Source organism: Elaeis guineensis, chromosome 2, assembly GCF_000442705.2.
Source record: "Elaeis guineensis isolate ETL-2024a chromosome 2, EG11, whole genome shotgun sequence".
NCBI classification, from domain to species: domain Eukaryota; kingdom Viridiplantae; phylum Streptophyta; class Magnoliopsida; order Arecales; family Arecaceae; genus Elaeis; species Elaeis guineensis.
This window is the reverse complement of record NC_025994.2, coordinates 121,880,848-121,903,595: the sequence shown is the minus strand read 5'-3', so window position 1 is coordinate 121,903,595 and position 22,748 is coordinate 121,880,848. Positions and strand designations below refer to the sequence as shown.

At 38.8% G+C, this 22,748-nt stretch overlaps 2 protein-coding genes and 1 long non-coding RNA gene across 7 annotated transcripts; 2 read left to right on the top strand and 1 right to left on the bottom strand.

Annotated features, from left to right (window-relative positions):
- Nucleotides 1-1,763: 1,763 nt before the first annotated feature.
- Nucleotides 1,764-5,470, top strand: LOC105038229 (putative protein ABIL2). 5 transcript variants are annotated; one of them, XM_010913992.4, is made up of 10 exons: nucleotides 1,764-1,972; nucleotides 2,348-2,501; nucleotides 3,070-3,152; nucleotides 3,257-3,407; nucleotides 3,514-3,613; nucleotides 3,783-3,878; nucleotides 3,983-4,022; nucleotides 4,137-4,252; nucleotides 4,370-4,473; nucleotides 5,089-5,470. In XM_010913992.4, the coding sequence occupies exons 2-10, from the start codon at nucleotides 2,394-2,396 to the stop codon at nucleotides 5,257-5,259; spliced, it is 969 nt and encodes a 322-aa protein (XP_010912294.1). In that variant the 5' UTR covers nucleotides 1,764-1,972; nucleotides 2,348-2,393; the 3' UTR covers nucleotides 5,260-5,470. The 5 variants fall into 5 exon arrangements, with proteins under 5 accessions (XP_010912294.1, XP_010912262.1, XP_019704923.1 ...); XM_010913960.4 differs by having other exon boundaries at nucleotides 3,780-3,878; XM_019849364.3 differs by having other exon boundaries at nucleotides 1,764-2,078; nucleotides 3,780-3,878.
- A 4,169-nt stretch (nucleotides 5,471-9,639) lies between these two features.
- Nucleotides 9,640-17,114, top strand: LOC105038272 (uncharacterized). The gene is made up of 2 exons (XR_002166261.3): nucleotides 9,640-9,783; nucleotides 15,669-17,114. It is a non-coding gene; the product is annotated as an uncharacterized lncRNA (long non-coding RNA).
- On the bottom strand, nucleotides 13,962-20,992 carry LOC105038263 (uncharacterized). The gene is made up of 11 exons (XM_010914009.3): nucleotides 20,727-20,992; nucleotides 20,423-20,624; nucleotides 19,715-19,797; nucleotides 19,417-19,517; nucleotides 18,765-18,860; nucleotides 18,552-18,605; nucleotides 17,835-17,983; nucleotides 17,561-17,678; nucleotides 14,760-14,847; nucleotides 14,455-14,655; nucleotides 13,962-14,374 (listed from the first exon to the last, which is right to left on the bottom strand). The coding sequence occupies exons 1-10, from the start codon at nucleotides 20,827-20,829 to the stop codon at nucleotides 14,456-14,458; spliced, it is 1,194 nt and encodes a 397-aa protein (XP_010912311.1). The 5' UTR covers nucleotides 20,830-20,992; the 3' UTR covers nucleotides 13,962-14,374; nucleotide 14,455.
- Between the last annotated feature and the right edge of the window lie 1,756 nt (nucleotides 20,993-22,748).

Sequence of the window (22,748 nt, the reverse complement as noted above, 5' to 3'; positions counted from 1 at the left end):
TGAATATTCATATTTGTTGAGAGATAGGGAGCAACGTAATAGAGGTAGTCATAGTAATAATATCTAAAATTTAAAAATAAATTATATATAAAAATAAAAATTATGTCAATAAATAAAAATAATTAATTTTTTTATTAATATTATTATTTTTTCATCACATGACTCACACAAAATGATAAGATATTCATAAGTGAATAAATGTTAAATTACCAAGCCAATATAAGTGGGAAACTTTCGATGTCCATATGATGAACACTTCCAAGCATTTTCCCACTAAAATAGATTGAATAAATAGTTCTAAAATATATCCTGTGCTTTAAAAAAAAAAAAAGATTTATCACTTGTCTAATTTGTTAAATTTATCTTCTCTATAGGAAAAAAAACAAAGAATGATTATTTATAGATCCAGATCATCCGCGTGGCTTGGAAGGGTAAAATAATGCTGCCCCCCAACATCGATTTATGTTAGAGCTGATCATGATCAGGTCTAATTTATGGCCGTTGACAAAACTTACTTGGGCCCTACCCTTCACGGAAGAATGAAGGGGACAACCTTCACCCACCACCTAAAATCTTCCGCACAAGACAATGAGTGAAGTGAAAGATGCGAATAGGAGAAATAGACAAAAATAAAAGCTGGACAAAAAATAGAAGCATAAACTTCATGATTTCACAGCAATTATAGCCGTCAAATAGTGATCACGCGGTTTATGATTAAAGTAAGCAATCGAGAAGCTATAAAAAGAAAAGGAGCGGAACAACCGGCCTGGCAACGACCCAGAGCGAAAGTGTTTTGATTAGGGGTTCGGGTTGTATCTTTCGCGCAAAGAATGATCGATCTTCTTTCGCAACGTCAACCACTGGATCGCATCTCTCACAAATCTCAAATCAGAGCGTACTGTCTTCACAGTGGATGTTGTGTGAGCCAACGGTTGACGTCACCAAAGAAGGCGAATCATTCACTCGCGCGAAGGATACAACCCGAAAGCTCTGATTAGAGAGGGAGGGTGGGCCCACCAGTAGGAAATGATGAGGTCCAGCCAAAAGAGGAGCAGGAGACTTGAGGGCGCTCCAAATGCTCCCGACTCCCGACGTGCGTCCCTTGATGTTGTCCCCTCACCAAATTCCTCCCATAGAATAAATAAATAGAATATGTTTATCCTCACCTCTTGGTACAATTAACGAAAAGTTTAGATCAACCGATTCATGTCCTTGCCGACCGATTTATCAGTCAGGGTGACATATATATTATTAAACTTAATTAGTTTTCTTGTTACAAAGGTAGCTTTTTTTTTGACCTATTAATTGATAAAAAAAAAAAACATGATTCTCAAGATAGTGACATTGTACCTTTTTCTAAATAATAAGTAAATTTTATTGTATAGCAAAAAAGATGGCATTGTATTTTGAGTATTAAAATTTATTATCTGCAAATCAAAATTACAATTCCAACAGTCCATTTAATGAGAAAAATTCATCCCAATAATTATCATGAAGATTTTATACTTTTTTTTTTTCCTAAGAAGTGTTGTATATTTAAATCATAAATGATTTAATCATAAACAATTTGAGCAGTAAAAAACAGTTTAATATAGCTGCATCTTGAAATGCCAAATATGTATTATCATTTGTAAAACGTAACGAAGAAGCACTAGCTTAGGGAGAGAAAATCTGGAGGTAAGCACAACTTCGGTGACCCAATCCAAGCACAAAACAGAAAAGGGCATTTGAAAGAAGAAATGAAAGTGTGTAATAACTGTAGCCGGTTTGGTCCTGTTATTTTATACAATATTTATCCGGAATAAAAAGGAGAAACCAATCGACCGAATCGATTTCCATGTCCAAGGAATTTGATCTAGCTTATAGCTTTTGCTTGGATTTGGCCTTTTAACTTTGCCGAGGATAGAAAAGCAGCGGTGAGGCTGCTGCTGTTGAATGCAAGAGGGCTTTGGGGGACTCGGAGCAGCAGCAGGTAAAGAGAGGCTGCCTCCCCCTCTCTCTCTTTCTTAAATCTCTTCTTTACTCTCCTTGTTTGAGCATTTTGTTGGTTCCTTATCATTTCTGAAGACTAGAGAAAGGTGGTGATGAGATCTTATTTTGGTGCACTTCTTTCTTCTTAAATCCCACCCCATATATCTACCTAGCTATATTAGAGTTAAGTTCCCTAGCTTTTCTGTCCCAGTTCATCAAGTATTTTTTCAAAAAACAGAGCAAACCCAACTGGTTGGTGGCTCGTACAAAGAGAAGAAGATGTCCTTTCTTCTCAATCTCCTCCAAGTCTGGATCTTTTTCCAATGATTTTGTGGGCAAATGCGAAAAGGGGTTGTGATTGTGGTTTTGGTTTCAGGAAGAAGCCCACCAGGTGTTGGTTTTAGCCTGCCCGTTATCCAACCATGGAGACCATATCTCCGACATCTTCTTCCGTGTCCGGTTGGCATGAAGCATCGACCTTCGATGAGCTTTCCATGCAACAGAGCTTGCTCTTCTCGGACAGCCTCAAGGTAGCTATCCGCCTCTTGGTTTTAATGGGATTGATTACATATCTGTTAGAACTTGAAGCGTTTATTCATTACCGAGCTAGGTGTGACAAAAAACCAAACTATTTACTTCTTGGAGCAACAACTTGCGGAACCATTTCTTTGCAGGAGATGCATGCTTAACATTACATGCCAGTTATTTTTTCTGTTGTAATAAAATCTTATTAATTAGAAATAGAGAACTTAGAACTTCGCATTAGTCCTTACCTTCGCATTAGTCCTATACGCTTTTGCCAGTTGGTTAACATTATGCTTTTTTATAGAAAAAATCTGGAACTTGTCTGATTCTGTCTAATTGATATGTTTCTCAGTTTATATTCTGTGTTATTTATTCATCATCAAAATTTCCTAAAGATTGGCGAATAGGAAACCTTGTGTGCTATCTAAAAATTTCCAACTTTGAGAAAGCCAGCAAATCGTTTGATCATCAATTCTGTCGTATCCTGAAGACTTGCAGGAAGTCTCTGCAGTTTTTCTAGACAACTGGAAAGCATATAATGTAATGTTTCTCATGTTGCTTCTTGGTCTCCAGGATTTGAAGAATTTGCGGTCGCAGTTGTACTCGGCAGCAGAATACTTTGAATTATCTTATACTAATGATGACCAGAAGCAACTGTATGTATATTTTTACTTTATCTACCTCAAATTGTCATCTGATGAACGAGATAGAGTTTGCACAATTCTCTCTAATTCAAAGTTTCAATGATGACTTGATTTAGAGTGGTGAACACGTTAAAGGATTATGCTGTTAAGGCTCTTGTGAATACTGTAGACCATTTGGGATCTGTGTCATTCAAAGTAAATGGTCTTCTTGATGAGAAGGTTGATGAAGTTTCTGGCACCGAACTTCGTGTGTCTTGCATCGAACAGGTATTATTCAATTCATTGCTGTTTCATTGTCTTATAGAATAGTTGTTATGGCTGCAATATTATATCTGAATAGGAGTATCTGATTTTGATATTCTGGAAACTTTAGAGAATCCGGACGTGCCAGGCATTTATTGATCGGGAAGGCCTTTCTCAACAATCTCTGGTGATTACAGCTCCCAAGTATCATAAGCGGTATATATTGCCAGGCAAGTCACTCAGACTTCTGCAGTCCCAGTATCTTGCACCATGTTCAGATGACCACTTTGCTTTCTGAGAACCATTGCCAATCTCCTGGCTATAAATTTAGGCACATTCTGGAGGTATTCTTGTTATTAGTTATTAATACTTCTCTGCCCTATTTTCCCCTTTTAGTAGGTGGATCCCTGCCTGAATCTGGAAGACATGCTGTAGCAAAATATCAAGAATCAAAAATCCTAAGGGATAGTATTGAATTGCAACATGTTCAGGCTGGTAATGCCACCTTGATGCACCATATTTTTTGATCTCATAGATTCAATGAAAAGTTATTGATTGCATTCAAATAAATGTGGGCTGATATAACTATTATCATTCAGCAATTCAACCAACAATAAGGGACAGAGCACCTTCGTTCAGGTATATCGTGAAATTTCAGCTCATGAAATTCAGTTCTCGGAGAACATCAATTGAAAAAAAGAAAAAAGAAAAGTTCATAAACTAAACACCTGGTGTACTACACATTCCATGCAGGAAACTGCGTTCCATCTCCCCTAGCCCTTCCCAACGAGCACGCTCTTCATCACCTTCTCGAAAAGTCCGTTCTCCTTCACCTTCTCCCCGGCCTGGGAAATCTCTGACCAGTACAGGTTCAACAATATACTTGAAATGATTAATATGTTTACTTTAAGTAAAAGGACTGTTATTTTATCAGAGTTTGCTGGTTCATCGAAGGTTTTTTATGCATCATTTTTCATGCAAAACAGATAGAAGAGCAGTTTCAGCAATTACAACTTCTAATCCTCTAGCACGTTCAGGATCATTCTCAAGTAGACCATCTCTTCTCAGTTCATCAAGCATTGGACGGCGGGTATGCAGATATTGCTTATGTTTTTGAGCTTATTGCACATATATGTAGATCTTGTTTAACTAACTGCATGGAATATTACTAACTGATCCTGCTGTCTGTTAACCTTTATTTTCTTAATGAAGTTTGGTGGAGCTTGGCTTCTTCTTTTTCTCAAAAAAAGAAAGAAAAAGAAGAAAAATTAAAAAAAAAGGGAAAAAAAACCGATCCTGCTATCTAATTCACTGGAGATATGTGTTAACAAGAGGGAATCAATGTTCTAAACAGTAAGAAATGTCGATGAATATATAATGACTTCATGCAATGACTAAAGGCTAGGTCTAGGTTGTTACAAGTCTTTAGAAGAATGATATGAACTGTTCTGTGGACAAATGCATTAGATGTACATGTAGTTCTGGCCAAGGTCAAAAATCTACCTCACTGAAGGTGCACAGCTCTTGCTGTAAATACGTGGAAACAATAACACATGCACCTAACATTCCATAATTTCGGTCATAAAGGTTGTGGCAGTTGATTTCAAAAGTTTGCTCCAATATTTTACCCCCCAAAAAAAAAAAAGTTCACTCCAATAGAATGTGAACTTATCAATTACTTCTTTCCTATTTTGTGATCATGCAGCATCCTTCGGAGCTACAGAAATCAGCAACTATGCGCTTGCACGCTGAAAGGAATGACCATAAAGAAATTGATCAAAACCCAGGTAAAAACAAAAGCTTCCTCAAGTCCCTGCTCAGTAGGCGCAAGTCTAGAAAAGATGAGATGCTGTATAGTTACTTGGATGAATATTGAGGCATCAGTTCTCAGAAACATGGGAAGGCAAACAAATGGCTAACCTCCTGCCATTTGCCTCCCTTTCTGCTCTATTTCTCCACACTTTTTGTACCTTTTTTTTCAACATATAAAATGTTGTTTTGTAAAGTGGGGAAGCCTTCATATTAGATTGTAAGTTTTCTATATAATTACGTTAAATTCAAAATTACAGCCCAAAGTTCTACAACTATATGCTTGAGTTTGGTGGTTTTGTTTTTCTGTTCATGTTTACCCTAATAATGAAATAGAGTCTGATACTATGATCATCTAATTGAGGCCAGCAAAATTTTCCAGGTCTATTCATCTAACCTCAGGTCCTGGCCTTTTCAGTTACCAGCTCCAAGAAAGACACGACCTTTGTGTATTTGTGATATATAATCCAATTGTTTGGGACAAAGCATTTCCATCTGTGCAATGGTTGCCAATGCATCTGGGCATCATTTGTCGTTTCGGTGCATACCAACTATAGCAGTACTTGAATAGACGGTGTACCAAGTCTTGGTACGGTGAACTAACATCCATGGTAGTTGTACCAATAGTATATCATCATGGTACCAGCACCAGAGAATCTTGGATCCTAGTCTCCAGACAACTCCTAGATTTTTATTCCTTTCTTAGTTTTACACATCCATGATAAAAAAATAAAAATAAAAAATAAAAAAATAATAAAGATGATAAATGAGTAACTTGTTTGTATTAACAGAAATATCAAAATTCCTCTGATCCTTCCAGGCTACCCCCATCGCATCCAATTTACAAGGGATTAAATTGTATATCAGGAATCCTAACCTGAAACAGGGGTACCTGCTTTGGACCAAGTAGAAATATGGCCTTGAATATCTTCTCCTAACAGCAATTATCAGTAGAAAATAATGGAAGGCCAACCTTGAATACTTTAATTAGACAACCACAAAATCAGCAATGTGGATGGCTGCATCAAGAACAAGTAATGTTGGCATGCAACTGCAGGATTACCACAGAAAGCATTGTGTTTGCATGCTTGCTAAAATTTCAGAGATGGGCGATGCCAAAGATGAAGCACATGAAGAGAAGGAAGATTGATGAAACCTCTGGAAGTCTAAGCTTCATTATCATGCATAAAGTCTGGAAGTGGGAGTTTGGTGCTGTTGTGGATCGAAGATGCAAGCAATAGCTAGGTTTGCAACTCAGCTTTGCTGACAAAGAATAAATACATAAACAAAATACAAAATCAGCACAACTAAAAGTAGAAGCTTTACTAAAATTAGGGGATCAGCCTCCAGGATAACGTCAACCAATGAATCAAATGAAAAGAAAAGGCAGAACCAGTCCAAGCATCCGGCACTGATTGAAAACAGTATACAATTATATTAGATGGAGTTCTGAAAACAACATGAATGCAAGAACCGGCTACAATTTATGTTCCGCTTGCATTACAGAATGCTGCTTATTAAAATCTAATCTTCTCAGAATTTTTGTTGTCCTGGCCAAATACTTCCATGATTTTTGTGGCAAGAATCATGAGTTCCACCAATGCACTGAATGCTGCATACAGAAATCTAGACTCCATCGCCTCAAAGTGTCTATGTAATAACAGAAAATGCCATTAAGTTGACAAGAAAAGATACAATTAGAATGATTGATGCTGTTCAGAAAGAAGACAAACGACTCACACTTGAAGCTTGCCATTAGAAATGGACATCGACCTCTAAACCTTGCCTGGCTGCAACTGTAATCAAAACTCAATGTTAAGTGAGTAAATTTCAGGTCTGCTTGTCACAGTCGTTTGGTGTCCTAAATTCAAAGGCATATGTGCTTTGGTCGGTGAAATTAAGTCAGAGAAAGAATCCACATTTTGTAATTTGCACACCTCCTCAACTGCTACTGCAGCACAAACGATTGTTGCATGCTTCTTTGACCCATAATCCACTTCAAAACCGCTGCTGACAAAGATGTTTTGATAAGAAAGTTGCACAATTGGCACCACGTTTTCCAATATATATGAAAATTACTTTGAAGATAGGTTTTCTATTGTTTATTTAAAGAAAATATGTTAGTGTTGGTTCAAAGTAAAATAAACCTTCAGAAACTTCAAGCGACAAGCATGTTCTCATCCATTAGTGGTAAACTTTTCGCATGCTGAACTAGCATTGTGAAAGTATAAATTACTATATTTGCTACCTGTTGCAGTTAAAGGCTCGTAGCTCAGCATGTGAGGTATTATCCATTTTAATCTACGGTCCATAGTTTGGATCTATATGGGCCGTTTTTGGGCCTCACGGTTTTGCCCCTTAAAAGATACCTCATGTAGGAAGGATGATCCCTTCTTATATAAGCTAGATTCTTTTTTGACTTCAATTAATGTGGGACTAATGATGCTCTTCCTTCACAGATCGTGTCTATGTACTCCCACAGAGTGATGTTTAGACAGAAAGAGCTCTACAGTTCATAGAGGGTGATGCCTTCTTTCTAGCGCTAATGTTGCAGTCAAGGATTCATGGCTCGACATGTGAGGTATTGTCCGTTTTGATTTACGGCCCATAACTCAGAAGCTGTATGGACTGTTTTTGGGCTTTACAATTTTGCTCCTTAAAAGATACGTCACGTGAGAAGGATGGTTCCCTTCCTATATAAATCTAAATTTTTTTTTGACTTTAACCAATATGAAACTAATGACGTCTTTCCTTCTTTTTACACCACAACACTACCTATGCTACTCCATGCCATCCTTTAATCATAGCAAATACTCAGTGATCTCGTTTTCTCTATTTCACTGTCGGACCTGAGACTCTCCATCGTATTTAGTTTTTTCACATATTTATCAGATTGAAATGCAATAGCATCGGCAATATATTCATTCACTGACTGCAATAAAACTTAGGCTCCGTGTAGAAAGAAGGGAAAGATAATCAAATAGAACAAGAAAGATCCAGGTAAAAATTGATGAAATGTCACCATAAAATCAATCCCCGTTTTTTTGAAAAGGGTGATAAGGGAGAAATCACTAACCGACCAGCTGAAATCCCACCCAGAAGAAGGCGGGGATTTTAAATCGACATCTTGGCCTCTCTGATAAGCATAACCTCGCACCTCCGAAAAATATAAGAGAAAAACAAGTCTGAGTTCCACGAGCTTCAAATGAATGCGGCACTTATTATTGCCGACTTCACATTGCATGGATTCTATATAAAGTAACAAGAAAATTCTCCAAGTTGCCCATTATGCGCATGTAAAAAATTTATCTAGCTGACTCCAACTCCATGTTTGGCAACAAATTTAGTAAATTACACCAATCTTCTTTTACTACATGGTACGAAAATTGTATGCACACATATGAAGAACCCATAATATTATTATTATTATTATTTTGGAATGATAACAAATTATTCTCAAGTTCCCATTCTACAAGCTTAGCATAAAGTCGCCGTGGCTTATTGGTCTTACTTTGTGCAAATGATCTTTAACGAAATTATGCACAAGTCTTTACTTGAATAATAAATTACTTTTATACTATAAACTTCCTAAAAAATTTATGGCTCCCCCCAACTTTGTCTTGTAAATATAAAATTTGTTAAAGATTAATCTTATAGTCCCCAATTAAACATTAATTATTTTTATATCTAATTACAATCTTGGCGGGCCATGTTGTTTTTCATTTTTCACTACCCACTGCTGTCCTTTCTCTTCCTTTCTCTCATCGCTCTTCTTTATGCATTGCACATGATAAATCCAAGCCTATTATATTAAAGAAAATATTAGAGTTTGATCATGCAAAGCTGAATTCAACAACACTAAAAACTAATGTTCGTTCCAATGCTAACTTAGTCGAAGAATGGAAGAGGAGTCTCACTCTAAATACTCGAATGAAAAGCCACAATCCCAAAATAATCACAACCCCACATCTTTCTCACCATCATGTGCAAAGCAGGTGCCAAATATGATACGTAGGTCAGGCCTGAAACAGCCCAGCGATTTACTGCTAGCCTGGGCCAAGTGAAGCAGTCCTCGGAAACACCTATCGAAATGACGAAAACGCCCCGGCAATCCAGCGAGACACAATAATCCAAACAGGCAAAGGGGATAGGGTTGTACTTTACCAACAAAGAGAGTGAGGTTGCATCTTTCGCTCGAAAGAAGGGTGCACCTTCTTTCGGGCGAATCCACCGATGGATCAACGATCTTCACTTCACGATCCGCCCAGGTTGCTTTGAGATTTGCATGGGGAGCGATCTAACGGATGATACCGCCAAAGAAGATCAATCATTCTTTGGGGCGAATGGTACAACCCGAAGCGAACGAGCAAATCCCGCGGTGGCGTGGAGGGGAATTATTTGAGGAATATCCCTTGGGAGTTAGGAATATTATCTCCGGCCAGGGAATATATCCTACGGGGTTTAGTAATACCGAGCGTGGCACCGTTCTCCCTCTTCCTCTCCACCTCTTTGGCTTTCTCCTGCCGCAACCTCTCTCAAAGTCCGGCCTGCCTCCACTGGCCGATAATCACAGCAATAAAGAAGAATTCGAGTAAGAGTTTAATTTGTTTTCTCCTTCATCCTATTCTCTTTTCTATTTCACGCAGATTCATTATAGTTTCTTTATTGGAATTTCTAATATATTCTTGGAGTAGTATGTTAAATTGATGTTAAAACAAAGCTATACTTTCTTGCTCCTCGTTTCGTGCTAGAATGTATTTTAGGATTAGCAAATGCTTCCATAGCTCAAATAAGGTTTTTAGGTGGAACATCAGACATTTGAGCACTGTTGGTCATGTGCCTATCCTTCTCTTACCTCCTAAATTTTTATAGATCGAGTTATCGTGTGTAACAATCTTCAAAATCTGGATACCATGAGCTCCGTTTCGAAGTATATTGGACTGTCGTGTATAAAAATCAGCTTTTGAGACACCAAGCCAGGTGGAAGAAATCCACGACCATTCTAGTCATATTTATCGAACTGGGATCAGAAAACTGTTAGGAAATATGTCTCGAGATTTAATCTATAAAAAGCCTACAGCGAGGTCCAGAACGACGAATGAAGTCCAACGAGTTCAAGATCGGTCCAAACGGAGTTCGGATGAAGAAATTACGCTCGATGGAAGATTGCACAGAGATCGGAGCGACAGAGGCCGACAGTGGGCCGATGGAGGTTGCAGTGGAAAGAGTGCGCCTTGGCGTGCGGGCTGCGAGCGCGTGGCCCAGCATGTGGATGTGTGTGCGCGGCTCAGGTCCAGGCGGGCACGCACAGGCGCGGCCCGCATGGGATCCTCACGCGGTCCACGTGTGGTGCGTGGACTACCGATCCATGGCGACCCGCATGGATTGGGCGGGCATTTCTCGCCTGATTTCTCACGGTCCACCATAGACCAAAAATGTTTCGGGGGAGTTTCTCGCAGTCCACGATGGGTTCTTGTGCATTGGTGCGTGATCGGGTGGCTTTTGATGATCGCAGTCGCGATCGAACGGTTGTGAGCCATTCCAAGGAGATCAAAGGCATGATCTGGCACGATGGGACATGATCCAATGGTCAATTTTCCAATCACGAGTCTGATTTCGATACAATCTGGGTTTTAGGACCTTTAAAAGGCTGTGGGTGAACAGAACCAAAAGATAGATGCAAAGATGCGGCAGAGAGCCGTGAGCGAAGGCATCAGTGCGAGGGAGGCTCGTGCAGCCATCGGAAGGAATTCGACAGAGCTCCGAGTGTGCGCAGCGTTTAGAACAGGTCCTGCAGAGCACCGACAGAGAATCGGGAGCAGAGTAGAGCGTCAGGCAAAAGAGCTGCGGAAATGTACGATGTAGCGATTTGCTCTACAGAAAACGTCCAGGGACGTCGAGGACCCTGGTACTGACAGGCCTATGAGAGGGTCTCCTTGAAAGATTTGAAAAAGCTTTTGTAAGAGTAGCTTCTAGTTGAGAGAGGATGATATACAGAGAATTGAGAGTGGGTGTTCTCCTCTTGTATTTATTTTTTTCTCATAGTGAAGCTTGCATATTTCGTGGAGACAGCACTTGGGCTGTTCCACATACCTGATTGTGTTTCTTATATTATTTTTTTTCTGCTACGATGCATGGTATCGAAAAGATCCTGTGGAGATGGTGTCCTGACCAGACATCTCCAACTATTAGTATCGGAGCGAGGCGGTACCACAGTGCAGGTTACGACGATAGTGAATAAGATTGAAGATGGAGAAGACAGGCGTAATCAAGATGAAAATCGACCGTAGAGGATTGATCGATGCTCTCTTGTGCAAGGAGCCGTCTACATGGAGGATGCCAGCGGGAGCTCAGTGCGAGGTGGAGCTCCAGATGGAGATGGATCAAGTACAGGATAAGAGACTCGAGAGGATGAGCGACATCGCACGGAGGCTATCCCGAGCAAGTCTCAGGTTAGGAGGTGCTGTGAGGTGCATACAGCATATGATGGAGATAGAATCGAGCAGTCTGGTTTGACTCCCATGTTTGTCCATCCATAAGTAATAAGTGATTTTCTCAGGGTATGGGAGTGAGGAGATTCAGAAGCTCTCAAAATCAGATGAAGGTCGAATATCAAATCGAAATAGAGATTGTTAGAAAATATGTCTCAAGATTCAATCCACAAGAAGTCCACAGCGAGGTCCAAGATGACGAAAGGAGTCCAACGAGCCCAAGATTAGTCCAAACGGAATCTAGATGAAGAAGTTACGCTCAAAGGAAGATTGCACAGAGATCGGAGCGACGGAGGCCGTGGCAGAGCGAGCACAGGCGGCCCAGTGTGCGGACGTGCAAGCACGGCCCATGCGGGATCCTCACGCAGTCCTCGTGCGGTGCGTGGATCGCTGGTCCATGGCGACCCACATGGACCGAGAACATTTCGGAGGAGTTTCTCGCGATCCAAGACGAGTTCTCGTAAACTGATGTGTGATCGGGTGGCTTCGGATGATTGCGATCGTGATCAGATGACTGTGAGCCATCTCAGGGAGATCAAAGGCGTGATCCGGCATGATGGGACGTGATCCAACGGTCAGCTTCAGATCTGAGGGGTGATCGGATGGCCGAGAAGCTACAGGAGTCTGATCACGAGTCTGATTCTGATACAGTCTGGGTTTTAGGGCCTTTAAGAGGCTGTGGGTGAACAGAACCGAAAGATAGATGCAGGGATGCGGCAGAGAGCCATGAGCGGAAGCATCAGTGCGAGGGAGGCTCGTGCAGCCGCTGTAAGGAGTCCGACAGAGCTTCGAGTGTGCGCAGCGGGCAGAGCAAACTCTGCAGAGCACCGATAGGGAATCGAGGGTAGAACAGAGCATCAGACAGAGCAGCTGCAGAGAGACACGATATAGCGGTTCACTCTATAGGAAGCATTCAGGAGCGTGAGGATCCTGGTACTGGCAGGCCTACGAGAGGATCTCTTTGGGAGATTTGAGATAGCTTTTGTGAGGGTAGCTTCTAGTTTAGAGAGGATGGTATACAGAGAGTTGAGAGTAGGTGTTCTCCTTTTATATTTATTTTTTTCTCATAGTGAAGCTTGCATATCCCGTGGAGGCAGTGCTTAAGCTGTTCCACATATCTGATTGTGTTCCCTGTATTATTTCTTCTTTCTTCCTGCCGTGGCGTATAGTATCGAAAAGGTCCTGTGGAGGTGATGTCCTGACCAGACATCCCCAACAGAAACAACCACTGGATCACTGATCAATTAGTTGAACCGAATTTATATTTGAATATATTAACAATAAAATATAAAATATTAGATATAATAGTAAAGATATAATTATTGATAAACTTTTCACTAATTATGCCTATTAAAATTTTACCAAAATAAAAAAACTACTGCTATCTAGAAAACATATATTCCTATTCAGAACTATTTGTTGATTATAACATAAATAGAAAATAAATTATGAGTAATTTAAATTACAACTAGTAAAGTTTTGAAAATGTTTAAAAGATAAAACAAAGTATTTACAAATATTCTTTACGTTTTAAAGGGAAAAACCAATTTCTCTTTAGGAAAACATTATAATTGAAGTATATTTAACCTACCTATAGTATTGTTGCTTGCTGCATTTTTTTTTTTTTTTAAAAAAAATTTCGTTATGACATTTGAAGTCTTCAAGAGTTATTGCAGTGGTTTGAGGTGTCTAGGGGATGGAGGAGGTTAAGAGTTGGAATTCAGTTTTGAGGTGCTGGATTTTTGGATTTTCTTTTTTTAGGTTAGACTGGTTCACCCAGTAGTATTAATCTGCTCTGTTTGCCGGTTTTCTATGAGAACGAGTGGTTCAATAAAACCGGATCAGACAGGTGGCCGGTTCGCCGGTTTTCTAATCCTCGATGCCAGTCCAGTTCTTATAACTATGATTCTACTAGCAGAATTTTTGTTCCATGGCTTCGACCTATCCTTTGCTTCCATGCTAGGGCATTAAGACACTCATTGCTTGGCTATCATATATCCATGAAACATTCTTTAACTATCCTGTTGTGAAGCCGACCGGGTGGTGGTTGAGCCAAAGCAGGATGATGGAAAATCCTGCAGCTTGCATATGAGATATGAGTGTTCATCCAAAGGTTTATTTGTGGTAGCCTGCTGGAAGGCTTCAATTTACGTTTTTCAAATATGTATGGTTTAATGATTGCTCATGGAGTATCTCATCCGTGGAATGTTTTAATGATAGCTTGCAGATCACCACAAAATACTGCAAGCATCATGAAGATGAGGGGAAGATGCTGCAATTTCAAATGCAAGTCAATCTTTAAATAGCTTTTCATCCTCGTGTCAAACAGAACGCAATTTTGCATTCCAAAAAAGAAACAAGAATACATCCAGAGAATGAAATGGTACAACAGTAGACAGCTGTTGGAATTTATTCCAGAATACACGCAATAGCAATTGCAAAAAAGATGCTGTTTAGCTGCATCCATTATCCAAGTCTGTTGCTTGTTATTCTCTGAATATTAAGGATCTTCTCTTGTGAAGGTTAGGATGTAGATTGAGAACACAATCTTCTCATATCGGTACTTCCTGATGTTAGTAGGGTATCTGTTGCACATCCAAGTTCCGGAAAACCAAGGTTTATTTGTTCTGACAAGATGTCATACTCCGCATCTTGTCTAAGCAACGGTGGCCCATTTTGAGAACATGCTTCCTGCAGAGAGAATAAGCGTTCAAGCTGGATGCATATCATAACTGCAAGAGTGAAAACAATATTATTCATTGGACTTTTACCTTATGAATCGGAGGCTGCAACTCTCACAGGCTTCATAATTCTGATGAAATTTCTCATGTGCTGAAATCCCATCACAAACACCCCCATGAAGTAAAGGAAGCTAAGTTGTATCTTCCCTAATAAGTTGTAAGCAGTTACCAGTCCATTTGATCCATTATTCCTAAGGCTTAGCGACATTGGAATCCCCAAAACGAGCCACCCTATTAAACATTGAAACCCGGTTATACAAAAAGTTAAATATGAGATGGTCTCCAGGCTATGGATTGCCAGTGGCATAAAAAGCTGCTTGTTGTTGTGGTCTTACCAGATGATCTCTCTGGCACGTATGACCAATCTTCTGGGCTGAGCTTAGATTTTGAAGCCTTTATCAGCTCTATAAGAGCTAGATTAACCTGCAGGTGTAGCATGAGTTCTGAGACTAGAGCTGAAATTGGATCGGATACGGATCGGATACCACCATATCCATATCCATATTTGTTTTGTCTAACGAATACAAATACGAATGCGGATATTATTCGGATGCAAAAATAATTATAGATATTACTTAGATAATTAAATTTTATGATTACAGAATCAAAATATTACTAAATAGATGATAAATCAAGTTAATAATATGCTTATATAGTTATATATTTTCGTTAAAAATTAACAAATACTATATAAAATTATATAGGATTATATATAAATTCGGATATTTGGATACGGATCAGATAATTGTCTATCCATATCTATATCTATTTTTTTTTTACGGATATGGATGTAATGCGGATCTTAGTCGGATCTTCAAATTTCTATTCATATCCGGATTGATTCGGATACAGAAATGGATCCGGACGGATAATATCCATACCACTTCCTTATCTGAATTTGTTTGGCATTGATAATATCTAGCGATGAAGATTCTTTTCCAAAATCCAATCAAAAAGCAAAAATAAGGTAAATCATGAAAGGTTTATTTTCATCTAACAGAGATATTAGGCACAGCTCTGTCGACAACGTTTGGTAAGATTTCAATGCACCACAGGTCCCCATTGCCTACATGATAAAGGATGCTTGCTTGACAATCAATTTTTTTTAGAACTAGGGAATGACCGACAGGATATGTGATATTCACTGCACAATTTTCCACTTATTCTTGTCGATTATGCATTTCAAAACGAATTCATGCACCTAAATTTCCATTGCCAATATTTTTATATGTGCCTACTGTCAGCTTGCAAGCCCAAGTGCGGAGCTCAATGTCTTGAAAGACATCCTACTTGCATATTATTTTGTTTATCAGGTAACTGCTACATGGTAAGCTCAAGATCAATATACAGACTCTACAGTTGTATTATATGATATCACATTTTGTACTATTAACTTTATTCAACAGTTTGACTCATACATGCATGTCTTCAAAGCTTCCAATGGATGATATTTAGGGATATAGGGAATGCCATTAATTTTTTACTTCTAATTATAGTATAGAAATAGAGGGCAGGCTTAGGCACATTAGTAATATTACTCCATTATGACTTAGATGTTATAGGTTCGAAATATAGAAATGGTCTCTCTGTACACTAAGTCTAGAGGTAAGGCTGCGTACATCTGACCCTCCCCTGATCTTATATTTGTGGAAGCTTCATGCGTCGAGATGCCCTTTTAATTATAGTATAGAAATAATTGATGCATTAGACCTAGTACTTGATTTGACCAAACTAGAGTGCTTCTTTCCTGAGAATTTAACTAAGAACACAAATTTCTAGTTAAACATGGAGTTCCCACTGTAAGACAGTTCTGGATCCCCTGATTGTCAAAATAATCACAGTCTAAGCTTTTGCTTCCCAATGCATATTCGTAGTTCTTGTTATGTAATTTTGATAATTCATTATGAAAGATGAAAAATGTATTTGGATTCATCTATTTACATGGAATTGTTCAGGCAATAAAATGCTGGAATTACTGTTTGTGTGCTTTACTGCTTACTAACAGCAGTGTCTAGCAACAACGAAGCACTCACAAGATATTACTTGTAATACTGTAGAATATATACCAATTCAAGTAACACACTGGCATGCAGTGACTGTCATAATAACTCCACCAGAGACTATGATGGAGCACTTCAGAACAACAAGCACTTTAAATGAATTTAAATATCCTTTTTCTGTCAATCATGGAAGTAGATGTTATCTAAATAGTAGTGCTGAAAGTTCCAGTATTCTGATTAATCAAGTAAATTTTATAGAGCTGGTAACTCAATTTTCTTATTCAATGGTTGCCTATATATGTTGCTTGCCTCACAGGTAAAGATGTTAGACAAAAACCTCCACTCTGGCATACATTCTCCAGTCTGAGGTATAAAACAAGCCATGTGGGCCACAAAATGCCATATGTCAATTGACATCGAGAAGAAGTACTAATATATACAAAGAAACGGTTATCCTGGCATACCTAGTCAAGGGATTTACCTTAGCCGATGAAGGTTGTTCTCAAGTGACTGACATTTAAAGTCCAAGTAAACAAAATAATACACCGAATATTTGGACTGTTTTTTTCATTTTTCTTTTCCCAGGCACTTTCCTTTCTTTCGAACCTCCTAGATTATCCAGTACCACAAAAGGGCATGTATTTGGCATTTTATAACTTTTGCAGATATTATAATGACTAATTACAGATATCTAGGTAAATTACAAATTTTAACAATCCCCAGACCATGTACATTTTAAAACATTTCCTTAAATTAGTTCGATCTTATAAGTTCTACTAGCTTAACAAGCATCAACTGCTAAAAATACACAATGAACAATATCTTGTTCAGATATAACTTATGGCCTTCTATTGCATAGAGTGTACAGGTTCCAAACATGGTGCTTGCAGGTCTCTGAAGTCATGAATGTTGACTGACTAGTTGCTTTGATTTTTCTTAGGAGTTTGCAATTACTTCCAGAAAAAAAAAACCAGCAACTTGCACTGTTTATAGTTGTGATAAGGTGTGGAGAACATTTTGAAAATTAACATGTTGGCCCAGGCTACACCATGGGATACATAATCCTCAGAATTCAGCAGCAACTAGTAGAAAACGGATGTAAAGTACTGCCCTTTCCGAATGAAAATAAGGCATACCTCTTCTGGGCTTTCATGGCTCACCAAATGTCCACCATGAAGTTCTACCATTCTTGCAGCTGGTTGCAGCATCTCTGCTAGTCTCTTTGCATGATTTAACTGAGCAATGATATCATCCCTGTTAAAATTTTGAATTGTAAAATCAGTCTCCTAGCATTCTCTACCCATGATTCTGACAAATAGCGGTTTGGTTGTTGGCTGATGAGTGTGATGTGTGTGCGTGCACGGGTGGGAAGAAAGAATCATCAGTCACGGATCAACAATAAGTTCCAACCTTCCATGAATCACTGAGACCAGAAACCCAGAAGCACGAATTGTGTCAAGTTCCTTTAGTTTCATCTTGTGTTTCCAGCACGCATTGATTTGGCCTTCAAAACCACAGTTTGATTGCATACCAGTTGATGATATGGCCTTCACATATTCCTGAACCAACCAAAGTTTATGCTCAATAGCATTGAAATGAATGATCAGACCCAATAGTAAAAGCATATAAATAATCATCACGCTTGTCGTTTTTCAAAAAAAGTAGTCGTTATCATCAGTTAAACTACTTTGAGATTAAACTGATGGCTCTTAGAGAGAGAACCTAAGATATGTAAGCAGTATTTGCAGTAGAAGGAAAAGTTTATCAGCACTCGACAACATGGCTAGAGCTTTCAGACAGAAGATATGCATGAAAGAGATGCAAGAGTTTGAGGCGGTGGTGATTTTGGCCATTTCTTTTTGTCCCATTGTTATGATATAGATAAAGAGAACATTGTCCATGCATAGATATCATTTTCAGTGAACAAGCAAGCATTATCCTCAAGAGCAAAAATATCTTGTCCAAGAGCAAAACTGTAGAATCTCATTCCAAGAGAATGGGCAACCTCATAATGTCAAGATGAAGGGAAAAGCGCGTAAGAATTTCAGAGGGAAACTTGGTATCCATAGAAGTGATACTGCTGGCTTCATATTTTTTTTTTTTTGCTACAGCACTAATGCCACTTACTTGATAAAGAATTTTCCTTCGTGTACACGATCCAACATATTCATCTAGATATTCCTGCCAATAGAACAAAAAGTGAACAGTTTTTGAATAAATTGCTTTTGAATGAATTGGGAAAGTTGAAAGATCTTCCTTTAGATGTCATTCAATAGTTCATGAATCTTCACATGACGCAAGTGCATGTGAAAAAGAAAAAAAATGTCTATGCTGACTAACCTTAGTGTAGTGTGTTTCTAAGTCAACTAAAGCTCTTTGCTCTGGAGTCTTTGCTCTTAAGAAACGAAATGCAAGGGATAACATTTGGCGATCAATCTGCAAAATAAGTCAGAACATATGCCCACTGTAAATGAACTGCTAATTGTAAAGCCACTAATAAAGTTGGAGACTTGGAGAAAAGGAAATCAAGATATAAGATTTAGTAGAACAGTAATCATGAAACAATGTATTTGAACATGGCTTTCAAGCTAAGCAATGTTTAGATGAAACTTCCATTTCAAGATCGAACTCATATATGAAGCACACTTTTTCCTTGGTGTCAACCTCTTAACAAAAAAATTGTAGCCCAGCACAATCTCCCAACGGAATTGGGCATCAAATGGACACCCTTCCTTCCTTAACCAACTCATTTTGCATGCCCAATTTCTCAATGTCCATGCAAAGTGAGAACTTTAAATAAATAAATAAAAAGGCATCATCTTGTGAGGCAATTGCCACTAAGTGGATCCCTAACTGCTCAACCTTGCAAAGAAGAAACTGAAATCCAAAAAAATCCTAAACTAGTTGTGCTCATCCATAATGATCATTTGTGACACAAGACGAAGGATCCTCGTAATTTGTATGTCTGGAAGTAATGGATTTCTCAGAATACCTTTGGAAAGCACTCAAAGCCACCTCCGGTAGCATTGAGCAAAGCCAAAGAGCATAATCTCTCTGGTGCTATTGCTGCCAACTTGCAAGCTATCATAGCTCCTGTTTTCATCCAACAAAAGTAACAAATAACAAGAAAATTTAGGCTACAAATGGCACAAAAAACATTATATAAGCGAGCAAAACCTCTCCCATTTTCCAGTTCTAACAGCATAATAGAACAACTCAAGTCAATCCAGCAAAACTCGAGCAAGAGAGAGAGAGAGGGAGAGAGAAACAAAGGAAGGGAACCAACTAACCCATTGAGTGACCAAATACATGAGCTTTTCTCCAGCCTAAATGATCCAGTAGAGCCAAGGCATCTTTCGCCATGATAGTTGTTCTGCAAACCATCAAGCATAGCACATCAGTGTCTTCCCATGAATTACATACTACACATTCAATTTAAGTGTTTCAACACAAAAATTAATGCAAAATACAAAAATTAATTATTTATAACTGTTTGTGGGATAAGTTAGATTGGACCTGATTATCACATGCTTGAAAAATACAAAATGTGTTGCCAATCAAATGATCTCATGGGCAGAAATTGATACAGATTTCATTGTTTATAAAAAAAAAAAAAATCCATTACGCCTTTTCTTGTCATGTTTTTCATTAAAATAAACAATTTTGCCTTGTTTTTGGTTCATTGCATTGCTATTTTCTGTCTGAATTGATATATGGAAACAAATTAAAATACAACAATCCTACTTTAAAATTAGCTGGGATTTAAGTTTCCAGAGATAAAGATTTTGTCAAATGACTCAAAAAAAAAAAAAACCTATTCTTCTTTCAGAACATACAAAAAAAGTCATAATTTGACAACGAATACAACGAAATGGGGCGAAAAATCCAGATACGAAAAGTCGTTTTTTACCCCAAATATAACCAAAGAATCAATAGTATGAATCTAATTTCTAAACAAAGCGAAAGATCTTAACACAAAAGAGAAATAGAGAACTCACGTGTATTCGGATTTCTTCGTGGGCACAGAGCTCCGTCCCACCCCACGATTATCAAAGCAGCACACCTCGATCCCCTCGTCCTCCTCATCCAGGCCGTCCGTTCCCCCACCGACGGTCGCCGGCGCCTCCTCGTCGTTGGGTTCCAGCGTCCCCGTCAACCCCTTTATCTGCGGTCCCCATGAATCATGCGTCGCCGCCAATCCTGCACCGAAAATTCTCCGTCAAAATCCAATTTTAATGAAAAAAATACACAAATCAACCAAAAGATCGCAGAAAAGAAAACCAAAAAGAGAGAGAAAACTACCAATAATGAGGAGAACTTTGGTGCTCCCATGGCCGTATTTCCTATAAAAAATCCTCATCCCATTCCCTTCTCCTCTCGATTTGCTCGCCTCGCAAAACGGCATTTTTCCTCAATTTTCCAAACTAAAAATATCGGAAAATAAGGAATTTACCAATTTTCTGCTAATTTAACAATAAAAAAAATCGGAATTGGGGGAGAACTGGGGGTGAAATACGCGGCTAGGAGCTGTATCGGAGCGCAGGAGGGGCTGCGAGGCGTGTATTGAAGGGGAGGTGGGTGCTACCAAAAAAAAAAAAAAGGGGTTGCGGTGGGAGGACACGTGTATGGATATGGGCGGCTCGGACCCACGTCATCCTGTCGGCTGGGGCGGGAAGGGTGGAGTCAAAGCTGGCGGGTCTCCTCTTCCCCTCTCATCATTTGGGGGTCCACCGTTGGATCAATGGACCACTGTTTGGTACTCGTTCTTTGTTTCTTTTTCCCATTTATGTTCTTCTGCCTTGGGGCACGAGTAGATATGTACTGGTTGGAGATCTAAGAATTGGAGCCGGAAAAGGTTTGGTACAGAAAATATCATGGACATAGCATATGGAGTAGTTTTCGCTAGTGTTAGAGGTCTAAGTTTCATGCATCTTTCAGTGATTTCTAACTAATGGATCTAATGCTCTCATTTGCCTCTAGTTGTGGTCAAATTTTAGCATTAGAAAATATTGCGTGGATATCAAACAATGTGTACTTGTAGCTTTTTACTATGATGAAATAGGTTGACAAGAAGACAATTGGATCATTGGAAAAAGTCCTCTGTGTTTAGTGGACTTTAATTTTAGATTTAAAAATAATAATGATAATTAATTATGAAATTGAATGATTCAAAGCATTCGGTAAGAGATGCCATGCATGTCGAGACAGGATGGTCTCCTTTTCCATGCTTAGTAAAAAAAAAGAAAAGTCCTTTTAACCAAACGTTGCCAAATAAAAAATAAATTGGCATATACTATTTAAGCTCGGCGTTATAAAAAAAAAGAAAAGAAAAATTCAACGTATGCTAATTTGATTCATGCTATTAAAGCTAAGATGATCCTTGACAGCCATCCAATCAAATATCTTGTCTGATGAAAATTTTTAATTGGTTGGATTTTACGAAACTAAATTAAGATAAGCTAGTAACTCCAAATAAGTTGGACAAAACTTGCTATATACAATATTCTACTAAAGAATAAAAATTTATAGCAGTAAAACTATATTTTGCTGAATGGCCACTTAATTCCATCAAGATTATATACATTGCGTGAGAAATCTCGGTCCACAAAGTGGACTTCGTCCCAATTCTGATGGCTCGACTCAGTCCCCCATGGCCCTGGACGGCGCGCGCCCATTTATTTATATGATTTAAAATGACAGATAAAGATAAGAAAACTGTGATAATGATGGGCGTCGTCCTTCCGCTGGTCTAACTAAAACAACTCTAAAAAACTGAGGAAAGCGAAGGCAGCAGCCGACCGCCATCACAGGAGGAAAGGCCACCAAATAATGCATACGGCGTACATTATACGGTCCATATTGCGGTGAACGCCATCCATCCGTGTACGCACCTAGGAGACCCTTGCTCACGGCTGAAAGAGAGCCAAACGCTTGTGTAAAATGAAAGGGACCTCCTGCCAAGGAGGAAAAAACAAAGAAGAAGAAAAAGAAAGAGACCTCTACTGCACGTGCTTTTGTTTATGAAGAAGGAATAGTGGCATCCATCACCCACCATGCATACAAAAAAAAAAAAAAAAATCCATCACCTACTAAAACACAGGGATCAATTAGGTCGTCCACATCTGAAGCTTTTTTGCATGGGCTTAAGTTTGAATTTTAAACCTGGATGGCCAGGCCTTGCAAGGAGGCGAACTTGTTATAACGGATCAGGCTCAAATTTAGTTTGGCCAGCCCAAGCCCGGTCCGACTCAAATATTTATATAATATATGATATATGCTTATGCTTTAAGAATCTGATTTTGGTGTCCCAAAAAAATATTAATA

Bases quoted from the DNA above. Each gene is read 5' to 3' on its own strand.
- LOC105038229 (XM_010913960.4), top strand. From the start codon at position 2,394: ATGGAGACCATATCTCCGACATCTTCTTCCGTGTCCGGTTGGCATGAA. The intron at 2,502-3,069 runs GTAGCTATCCGC...CTTGGTCTCCAG, and splicing joins TCTTCTCGGACAGCCTCAAG to GATTTGAAGAATTTGCGGTC. The intron at 3,408-3,513 runs GTATTATTCAAT...TGGAAACTTTAG, and splicing joins GTGTGTCTTGCATCGAACAG to AGAATCCGGACGTGCCAGGC.
- LOC105038263 (XM_010914009.3), bottom strand. From the start codon at position 20,829: ATGCCGTTTTGCGAGGCGAGCAAATCGAGAGGAGAAGGGAATGGGATG. The intron at 19,518-19,714 runs GTTAGTTGGTTC...GGATGAAAACAG, and splicing joins TGTATTTGGTCACTCAATGG to GAGCTATGATAGCTTGCAAG. The intron at 17,984-18,551 runs GTAAGTGGCATT...TGGTTGGTTCAG, and splicing joins GAAGGAAAATTCTTTATCAA to GAATATGTGAAGGCCATATC.